At 40.9% G+C, this 11,680-nt stretch overlaps 1 protein-coding gene across 1 annotated transcript; it reads right to left on the bottom strand.

The window, feature by feature from the left end:
* Positions 1–7,147: 7,147 nt before the first annotated feature.
* Positions 7,148–11,415, bottom strand: LOC109480084 (neurocalcin homolog). The gene is made up of 3 exons (XM_019782238.1): positions 10,993–11,415; positions 8,944–9,036; positions 7,148–7,267 (listed from the first exon to the last, which is right to left on the bottom strand). Exons 1-3 carry the CDS (start codon positions 11,413–11,415, stop codon positions 7,148–7,150), a joined length of 636 nt encoding a protein of 211 aa, XP_019637797.1.
* Between the last annotated feature and the right edge of the window lie 265 nt (positions 11,416–11,680).

Genomic DNA, 11,680 nt, shown 5'->3' with positions numbered 1-11,680 from the left:
CCTCTCTCCTTCTNTCCTACTCTCTCTCCTTCCTCCACCCTCCTCTCTCCCTCTCTCTCCCCTCACTCTTTCTCCCTTTCTCTTCCTCTCTCTCTCTCTTTCCCCTATCAGTGATGATACTGTACTGTTGCACGTCATGACATGTAACTCGTCTTCCAGCGAAGTTCTCATTCTAAGCGGCGGTATTGTCGACAGCTCAGTAGTTAGTATGTTTACCGAAGGAAAACATATTGTTTTTGCTCTGTTTTCTCTTCTTCTTCTTCTTCTTCTTCTCCAAAGTAATAAGGTCAATGACCTGAACCAGACGGCTATCTCCATAGTAACTATTGTTGGGTTACATCGTGTTGCAATTTTATAGCAGGAGGGATTTAGACTCCTGTCTGACCTACCATATATATGAATGTGTTTGAGTAAGAGTTAACAGATAGAGCAGACGATATATGCGAACGTAAACATTATGCATTTGCTTTGCAAATGTTACCTTTCTAGTTTACCTACATCTTCCCAAGTCCCGTGAGGGGTTATGGATTGTACGATTCGCGCGGCAAAAATGGGTTGAAGAATTGGCCAAGACAGTGAGCCAGCGGCAAGGGTAACATTACCGCGTTTGCAAATGGAACCCTACGGTGGCCCAACTCCCCTGACAGATTTTTCACTTTACTTGGCTAAATTCTGCTATTTTTCAGCGTTGTTAGTCTGGTGGAGACTATATATATATATTTATGTTTACCGAAGGAAAACATATTGTTTTTGCTACGTTTCCTCTTCTTCTTCTTCTTCTCCAAACAGTGACCTCTGACCTGACTGAACCAGACTCTCTCTCACCATGTTAACTGGTGTTGGCTTACGTAATGTTGCAATTTTATTGTAGGAGGGATTTAGACTCCTGTCACCATATATATGAATGGGTTTGAGTAAGAGTTAACAGAGCAGATGCGAAGGTAAACATTACTTTTCTAGTTCCGAATTGCATCATTCTCTGCAACCTCTAAATTGAAAGCGCCTTTGATGTATAAAAAGATAACATGAGGAAAATTTGCAAGCAGTGCAAACGATATCTTTACACATACATACAGGGGCAAGATGTTAGGAAACGGTTGAACATTTCTCAAAACGATATACAGACTCGACGTTGAAATATTTTAACAAGAAAACAGTATAGTAGACATCCGACTGGATTGGCCAAAAATGGTCCTTAGAATGTAAACTGCAAACGCAGGAATCGCTTGTAGAGTTTGACTTGTTTGAGTTTGACTTTTAGTGCCCCCCTCTCCCTCTTTGTATAAAATTTTATAGCTAGTAAAGTGCCACTGTTGGTAACATTAGACACTCGTCGGTAGTATTATAATACCCTCAGGCCAACGTAGCCATAATCTTCGTACTGTCAAGTACAGTAACTCAAAGCTACCCTGTATTGGCATTAGCCATAGGCTACGAGGAGCTCCTTTACTCTTAGGTCGTGTTTATGTGAAGGCACCCAAGGCGCTTTACATGTGGTTTACCCCGAAGCCGGTTTCAAGTGACTCCATCTGAACGCTTCAAATCACATTGAAAGCGCCTCGATCCCAAACCACTTCTATAGGTGGTTTCAAATCGGTTTTCCCGCATCGCGATTTGCGTCTGAACGCAATGTGATTTCAATGTGACTTCACCTGGTCATGGATTACGGGGTGATATTTCTTCATTTATATGCAATACCAAATTTTACGTGTCAGCAACTTAAAGAGTAGTAATGGTCAAATAATGTGTCCGTTCAAGGACGAGCTTCACCGCCTCTGGCGGGACCACGTCGGCATTCGGCCGAGATACGCTAGGAGGGGGGCACCAGCAAGCAGGTCGTTGACCTCTGACAATAATAACACGCTACCTAGCGTGTTGTCATCGAACAACAATGAATGTAGTTTCGTGACCGAGAATCGTGATCGGGCACGTTTTAAAACGAATGTGTGGCACGTGGACCAGATGTGAGGAATGTGAGTTACCCGAATTGCGGTTTGGGTGACTGCACATAAACACGGCCTAATTCACTGGGGAATACAGTATACTGACCGAAATGTATGTATGTTGTCATTATCATAATCATAAGCACCTCTTAAGGGATCGACCCAACGATAAGACACAATGTATCTCATACACGAACTCATCCGTTATCGGGCCTGGGTACGATATGATCCGTAATGGCCAGCTGAAGTGGACTTTTATGTCTTCCTGGCCAGTGCCTCAACGTTGATGAATGATGGTCTTTGCCATAGGTTCCACGGATCCTGCCACCTAGGCCTAGTACCTCTGAGTTTCTAAAAGCTTTGGGTATATTCATAGAATGACAATTACATAACGAAGACCAGACGTTAGCTCGAGCAGTATATTTCGTAGATCGATTACAAAGATGAGAATTTCTAGCCATAAATTGAATATAGAAGTAGGAAGATATAAAAAAAATCCCTCGCGACCAGAGGTTTTGTCCATTCTGTCCCAATGATATTGAAGACGAACATTTTATTTTGAATTGTACACTATATAACGATAAACGCACAAAGCTGTTCAACCTTCTCTCCGCCTGCTCAACAGAATTTGTTACTTTTCATGCTATAGATAAATTTAATTTCATCCTAGAAGGCAATAAGCCTTACTGTGTACAAATAGGTAAATATATCAAAGAATGTTTAAACCATAGAACAAGTAGTATTAGTTGACCCATCTATTGTTCTGTACGTAGGATAATTTCCTTGTACCCATGTATATTTGTCTGTATATCTACATGTCTTAGACTTTACGAAAGTCGCTGTACTTTTGTTGTGTCAATAAAGTTCTCTATGAACTTGAAGCACGATAAAGGAAATGCGTTAGAATTGATGGATGATGGTCTTTGTTACAGATTCCAACTACCTAGCCAAGTTGGCGGAGTACGTTTGTGGTTCTAAAGCTTTGGAGGATCTTTCAGCATATTCGTAGAATGATGATGATATTACGATATGACCATACGTGACGCGTTAACCCTATTCATATGGGGACGCTTTCTTATAGTCCCGCGCCAACTTTTATGTCTGAGACCGAATGGCCTGTGCCAGCGTCACCAAACTTTTCCTGAAATATATTTAGCAAAACGTTAAGTTCATAATTTTTCGTGTTTTCAGTTTGTTTCAGGGCAGAATGTACTGTTAACAGTGGGTGAACATATGTGGTGTGTGTTGCCATACTTGGCATGCATCACCCAATTGCAAAATTTGTGTTGTTCTTCTTGCTGATTGACTGCTTAGGTAATTAGGTCAAACTCTAATCCTCAAGGGTAATCTTCAAGCAGATACGATGATCATGGGTGACCAAGATAGGGGCGAATATTTGTAAACACAACAACAACAACAACTACAACAACTACATGTACGTATACAACTGGAAATTAAAATGAGCCAGCTACTAGTCATACAATAAGAATACGGGCGTTGTTGATACAGTATATCCCTACTTCGTTCTTAATTATGTTTCATGCAATTATGTATTATGTATAATGTATTTGATAGTTTGGGATGGAATATGCTGTGTACTTAAGCGAGGGGAATTGATGTGACATTATATTGAACCGAAAATCATCGATATACGATGTTAAGATCAGGTTGCACTGATTAGAAAAAAAATCACATCACACGTGGGTGAAATATGTCACCTACACCTACATATAAGTTATACGGCGAGTACAGAGACTCTTTTACATAACCAAGTGTTTTATTCATAGCAGACGTTTCGGTGACCGTCTGTCACCTTCCTCAGGGCAATTCTGACTGGTTCACATTACACTGCAGCACAGGTGTCACTGTTATAGATGTATTCTCAAACGTATCATGCGTCTATAGCAGTGACACCTGTGCAGTGCAATATGAACCAGTCAGAACTGCCCTGAGGAAGGTGACAGACGGTCACCGAAACGCCGGCTGTGAATAAAACACTCGGTTGCATAAAAAAAGTCTCTTTACTCAATATCTTACCAAGCTGAGGAAACTATTAACGTACGGTGTTTTCTATCTAATACTACTAATATAAACTAGAAAGGGTACAGAACCAAGCTGCAAGATTCTGCACGAACAACTATCAAAGGGATGCTAGTGAAATGAAAAGAAACCTACAGTGGGGGTCGCTGGAAGACAGACGTAGAATGTCCATACTGTGCATGATGTACAAAATGAGTAATAAACTGGTGGACGTACCAACCACTAAGTATCTGATACCAGCCCAGGAAAGGACGAGAAACAGCCATGCCTTCAAATATCAGAGTTATCGACCAAGAATTGAGGTGTTCAAAAACTCGTATTTCCCCAGAACTATCGTAGACTGGAACTTGTTGCCACCAAGCACAGTAGGGGCATCATCACTGGAAAGTGATGCAATAAATTCCTGCGATTAAATGTGCAAAGATTGAGTGTAACAAGTCGTTCAGTGTGATATAGCTAGCTGCTGCCGCGCCGCGTACCTGCGAAGCTGGTGTGTTACGCCGAAGGGCGGTTATACCGGCTATACAGATACAGATACAGAATGTTTTAAAAGTAGCACAAAATTTTCCAAATCTATCCCGGAGCTCTCTTTACTACTAATGGTCAGTGGAAGGAGTACATGTAGATCATGACGCGTGGAACAGCTAGGCTTTCTTTGAAAATCCTCTGGAACGGTGCCAATCAGTCCTGTTATAATAAAAGTTGACTTCATAAAAGTTTTCCCTCCAGCTCTAAAAGCATCATCCGTCATCTTTGCCGGTAGCTCTGTCAGAGGTTTGGCTGGCGAAAGGCAGTGTTAAGGTTAAGTTAAAGACTGGTGATGTACATCAGGACGTGCGTTAAAAGCATCTCAAAGGACGAGGAGGTATAAGCAAAGAATCCCGTCTTATTGGTGGTTTCAATCATCACATGATGTGGTCCTTGACATTGGTATAATGTTTGAACGAATTTGCAAACATTGTACGTTGAATACGGTGGAAGACGAAACGCATTTTATCTCAAATTGTACCCTGTATAGCAAGGAACGAAATGAACTCTTTGAGCTTCGTCTCCAAATTCTACCCAAACTTTCACACATATACAAATGAGAAGAAAACTACTCTCCTCTTAACATCCGAAAACCCACAAATTATGGAAAAAGTGGGATCCTTTGTCTTCCTCTGTCTTCAAAAAAAGAAGTCAAACCCAGTAGTTTTTACTAGTAGTTTCTTAGTAGTTATCAGTAACTCTGTGTGTACTAATTATCTGTTTTTATACCATATGTTTCTTCTGGCCTGCAATTAGCCCTCGGGCACGAATTTGCAATAAAACAATTATTATTTAACGGTATGGACTTGGCATTCATTGAAAAGATGGGCATATACGTCAACGTTGGCCTATACCTTTACCTGAAATATATATACCTGATATATACAAAGTATGCTTTGGGAATAGCCCTCAACTTATGGGAACCAACGACGATAAGAAAAGATGGAAAGATCATAGCTAAAAGTTAGCCATGAATGATGCTTCAAACTTGCCAACATTTTAATACTGACTGAGACATTTGTTGCATGGAATTCCAACTAACTAAAACACCATACTTAGTAACAGTACAATGTAACTGTATATTACTGAACATGAACATCGATGTTCATTGCTCGTGGACCCTGGTTGTGTTTAAAGTTACTAGTTAGAGAACGATATCTAATTTAGCACATGTCATGCTAACAGATATCACTGTACACAGCATGTCTCACTGCATTCACTGAATGGCACCAGGAGACAATTAACTCTGGCTATCATGTTAAATGTTGCGATTTCTGTAACAACGCACATCAACACACAACTATTCTTTTCAGGGGTGCCAAAGAATTCATCAGAATTTTACGGAATTCATACGATCCTTACTAGAAACATACGAAGTTTACGGAATACATACCATCCATTACGCGGAAACATACGATCCTTACTAATTTGGGGTCATTTGGTGACTCGCGATCAAGGCGGTTTCACCGATTTCCAGCATCGCCCTGCTATTTGGTCTAAAATCCAGGCTACTATGTCGTGAAAGAAGTCCGCATAAGTGCAGTTTGGGGTTTAGCAGGGCAGGATAAGCCCTTAAAATTCTTTGAAACCAAGATATTCTAGGGAGAACATCGCTATAATAGTCCGCCATCTTGAATTTCCAAATTAGTAAGGATCGTATGTATTCCGCGTAATTGATCGTATGTATTCCGTAAAATTCGTATGTTTCTAGTAATTGATTCTATGTATTCCGTAAACTCCGTATGTTTCTAATAAGGATTTTATGTATTCCGTAAACTTCGTATGTTTCCTAGTAAGGAACGTATGAATTCCGTAAAATTCTGATAAATTCTTTGGCACCCCTGTTTTTGTCCTTTGGTATGGAGATGAGTAACGTCTCATCTTGTACTGTGTACATCATAGATGTATCAATCCGTATATGTGTATACACATTTAAGGCGAAGCAAACCTCATTTCCATGATGAGATTTCACGACAAGAAAAACATTCTAATGCAATAAAAATCATTAGTACATATAGGTTGGTTTGTGGCATCATTAGGGAGGCACGGTTGACCACTGATGACAAAAGCGCCACATTTTCTCATCTTTTGGTAACTGAACTAAGAAGGAGTGACTATGTAGGAACACATCGCCGAGGCATGACGATTATCTGAACACATTTGTCAAAATTGAACGGTTGCTTGCTCTCAGGAATCATTTCAGACCAACACAGCAAGTGACTGTTATCCATAACAGCAAGTACCAGTGGCCTGTTTAAAGGCATCCAAAGCGATTTTAGGGCAGCAAAAATGGAAATATTCTGAATAAGGCAATCTTTGTGATATTGACACATACTGCTTCACATTAGCACATTTGAGTCAGTATTTCATACTTTGGGCCTTAAAAATGCAGAAACAAGCCCCAAGATGAGTCCTTTATTTTCTGGGTGGTACCGTAATCAGCCCAGGGCCCTTCCAGTAACCATTTTCCGTCAGAATTTTGTACCTTTTTGCTCCATGAGTGTCAATATACATTGGGATAGTGTGTTTTCAACTCTGTATGTAGATAAATGACTGAAATATCGGTTTTGAAAATCGGGTTTCTAAGCCCTAAAAACTGCACTGGATGCACTGTACAGGCTTCAGATGCGAAGAATTCACTCAAAGATGAGAAGTCTCCCTCCCTCCACGTCCAGGCTCAGCAGGTAAGGCTTCATACGGATCCCTTCAACAAACTCCTTCATCTGCAGAACTCCGTTACCGTCTTCGTCCAGCTCCTGTGAGAAAAAAAAAAATTTTGTAAAAAGTTTTCATACTGATATTTCAAAATGGCGGACGACATCCGGGTACTTTTACTTGGTCCTGACGTCACGTTTTTTGGGGGGCAAGATGGCGCATGACAAAAGAGCAATCGCTAGACGACGACCGACATGAAGAAGATAAAAATGTCGAATGGTTGGTGGTTCTTTTGATTAATAATGTTTGATCAAGATACTGATTATCTCAATATACATGTATGAAGGCAAAATGTATGACTTCACTGGGTACTTGACAAAGAGATTATGGATCACGATTATGATTTTGACATTTTGGTTTGTATATTTCTGTTCAGCCGTTTATATATGTTGTATCGTTTGTTAACTTTTCAGTTATACTTATTTTCCGTTAAACTGATCTCTGTTAACTTTTCTCAGTTATGTTACTTGATTGTATAATTTACTTTTATACAAATTGCTTTATGTTGTGTTTAATTATGTTATGTTATATTGTTTATAAATGTGTCCCTGGGCCCTCTTGGAAATCAACAATTTTTCTGTTGTAGAGGCCACCCAGGTGTTTATAAGATGAAATGAATAAATATAAAAAAGAAACATAGTGGGTGTCGAAAGCTCCCCGGCCCAGAGTAGCAAACATTTTTCTTGTGTGGATTGTTTAAATTTCGTCAAAAGATGTATTTAATTACCCCTTTTACGACGTGACTTCGACACCAAAACGCTGCTAAACATGCACCGTGAAATCACAATTTAGGGCAACAGAGTATCATAACTTATACAGGAACTGAAACGTTATGATGCATCACATTGATGTGTTACCTAAGACATGTATGAATTCATCAACTTCAGGCTTTAAGATAAACGCTGTTGGAAGCTGGCAACAGATGCTTTTTCTAATCCTGTTTCGCAATTAAGTAAGTACGCGTGAGCAAAATGTAGTAATTATACAGCCAAGGGAAATAAAAACCATAATAGAAAAAGAATGATGAATGCATTAAAGATAATTACCCTGCAAATATCTCCTTTTTCTAGCAATTCTGGGATTTTATTAATCATCAAAGACCATGTAAATTGTAGTGTTACCCATAAAATAGTCAATCTAAAAGTAAAGCCCTGTCACACATAGCAAAATATGGCCTCCAGAACACTGCTAGATTCCCCCAACTATGGTCGTAAATAATTTCATCAGGTTGGTAAACGAATGAAAAGCAAAGTTCTTTAAACACAAACATTTATTTTTCACTGTTTGCACTGTCAGCCAAGTAACAGTGCACTATGCACCAAGTAACATCTAGCGTCAGTGCACAGTAAACCAGTCAGAATTGCCTTAATGAAGATGACAGACGGTCTTCGAAACGTCGGCTCGTGAAAAAATAAATGGTTGTGATCAAAGAACTTTTCTATTCTCCCCTAACTAGGGTTAGGAGTAGACCAAGAGCAAGGCTGGCTGGTGTTCGCGGCCAACATTTTGAAAACATTCGGTTGTTGACAGGAGGTACGGCAATGGTTCTTTGGTGATTGGCTGGTGTTCGGAAGAATATGGGGGAGGGTAGTTGTCAGTGAAATTTGACTCAAACTTTTAAGTTAAAACTACGTAGCCATGGCCAAAATCTGGCTGGTCAGACTTCAGCCAACCTTGGTTCTGAATGTGTGACAGGGACTTTCTCGCTCGGCCCCACCTGAAATATCCTCTCGGCTAGCATCTGTAGCTGAGGCTCCGTCTTCTCCAACTCCTCCAGACCGTACTCTGGGTACCGGATCTCGTACATCAACTGTGGAAAGTAAACCGTTAGGTGTTTAAAATAACCGTCACAACTGGGACATTACGACAGCAGCATTGCAACTAGAAAGGTAACATTTGCAAAGTAAATGCATAATGTTTACCTTCGCATACATCGTATACTGTATCTGTCAATTCTTACTCAAACACATTCATATATATGGTCAGACAGGAGTGTAAATCCCTCCTGCTATAAAATTGCAACATGATGTAACCCAACACTAGTTACCATGGTGATAGCCGTCTGGTTCAGGTCATTGACTGGTTTGGAGAAGAAGAAGAATTGAAAACAGAGCTAAAACAATATGTTTTCCTTCGGTAAACATAATAACGTACCGGTTTAATGTTAAATTAGACTTTTGAGACCAAGGTGGTGCAAAATAGATTAATTTTATCACGTTTGACTAATTGCCGAAGTAACGTGTTCGTAAGGTCAGTTATCCGGAAGACTGAATATTAATCTTGAAAGAAAGTCACGGTTTGTGCCTTGGTCTACTTTATCAAAAGGGTTAGACATCTCCCAATGCAAAGAAGAATAAAAGTAATTCACCATGAAACGTCCTGAGACAACTATGACAAATGTGCAACTAGTAATTAACAGTATCTCCTTGCCATTTCTGTTATAAATGTACTCCTTTCGGCTTGCATTATTCATAGATGTCTTGGTAATAATCATTTTCTTCCTGTGATACTAATTGTTTGTAAGAAAAAGAAAAACTTGGTTATTCGCACAAAAACGTAGCAAAAGGTTTGCGTTCTGGTATGGGGGCAAAAAGCCACGCATACAATGCAGTTTGACCGTAAGCACGCTGATCTCAAGTAGGTCTGACAAATGTCCCTTCACTGTAACGGCTACATTAATGTCTTCCCGAAATTATGACAAACATTTTTCACGAACTCATTTGAAACGTCTTGATTACGTGTAGAAAGCCCGGCTATCCTATGAGAATGTAATCTGGCACCTCCAGGCGGGCGGGAAACACGTGGTAATCACGTGAACACAGCGTGCGCATTCTTGGCGTGGCAGGTGGAGAAATGCCACCGGGGATGTACAATAAAATCTGGCATTAGTCATCCAGATTGGCACAGCAGTAGACTGCATAACAACTAGTACGCCTTAGGCTTCTAATAACCTCAACGCTACAAAGAGTTTCCACAGTGGGCGTCACTGTTAAGGAAACAGCAGCTATGCTAACAGCACCAAGGAAAGAGCCGTATTCGCGTATCAGTTTTCGATCAAAAGATGGCAAGGCTTGCTTGCGGGTACAATGTATCATTATGCTATCTTATAACGATAAATTTTTCGCGAAATGAAATCACAACTTGTAGATCTAGACAGTTCTTGCGATACCAAAGGCACATTTGCACTCCGCTGTGTTGCTGGATTTTTCTAGTTTCTCTGGTTTACCTGACAATATCGTTGGTACATATTCTCAACAGATGAGCAGCCTAGCTATAGAAACACATCAATACAGTGTACATGGCTAGTACAAGTCACTGGTAACTGAGAGGTCCCAAACCCATCAACCTACATTGCTTTGAATTCTACCTTGGCGAACATTTTTAAGAAGCATCAGGAAATGGCTTTACCGTTGAAAAAGTTTCTAGCTCTGTGGCTTTGTTGGATGTATGAGATTATGCCGTACTTGGCATGGTGTTCACGTTATCGTTCACTGTTTAGTTACCGCACAGGGATGGACATGTCGTTTACTCAAACTGTAAATCTAAAGAACCCATTTCTATCCTGGTAGCGAGCCAACAGTGCTTTTCAACCCGTGTGCTATCTCCGATCAACTGACGAGCTGCCTATAGGCCTATCGCCATCGATCGATAGTACACAGGAGATTCCTTCATTTGTGCGACGTCAAAAAAACTTCAGACTTAAACAGCCCTGAGCTATCTGCTAAAATAACTAACCCCACGGGAAAAATCAGACTGAGAACCTTACCTTCAAGACATCGAGGAGTTCGTTTGTGCTGATGGACCCGCTGCCATCCAGGTCATACATGTAGAAGGCCCACTTCAACCTCTCCGTGATGCTGCCGCGCATCAGAACGTTCATGCCACACATGAACTCCCTGAAATCTATCGTCCCGCTACCGTCTCTGTCAAACGTGCGGAAGATCTGCGTCGCCAGCTCGGCTTTCCTTCTGGAGTCGCCCGACTGGAAAGAACCGACGTAGAACGAGACGAAGTGCTCCTCTGTGAGCTGGCCGCTCGGGCAGTCCTTCAGGAACAGCTTGTGCCACTGTTTGATCTCGGTCTTGCTGAAGTTGGTGATGCGCTCTAGCTGGGAGACGGTTCGGCGGAACAGTCGTTTGGTTTTCCTCTCCTTCCCGCCAGAACGTAGCACGCTAACTGCCTTCCCCATGACGGCTTCTGGCTGAACCGTTTGATCTCAATACAAAGTGTCTTCACGTCGTCATCCTAACATTCATACTGATATGACTTCGTTACGAACATCGCCGCTAATAGTCCATAGATCACAACTCATTTGCACGTCAACTATTCATCTCTATTTCGTGTTCCGCACAACCACCAGCAGCAGCAGCAACCATAACGCTTAGTTCCCCTAAATCCATTGCCGCGAGCGGTTAGCTCACTTCCCTCAAGAAGTAGTCCGCAAATTGAGCTAT

This window comes from Branchiostoma belcheri, unplaced genomic scaffold (assembly GCF_001625305.1).
Source record: "Branchiostoma belcheri isolate BF01 breed outbred unplaced genomic scaffold, Haploidv18h27 scaffold5, whole genome shotgun sequence".
Lineage (NCBI taxonomy): Eukaryota > Metazoa > Chordata > Leptocardii > Amphioxiformes > Branchiostomatidae > Branchiostoma > Branchiostoma belcheri.
The sequence above is the reverse complement of the archived record's forward strand: the minus strand, read 5'-3'. Positions and strand labels throughout refer to the sequence as shown.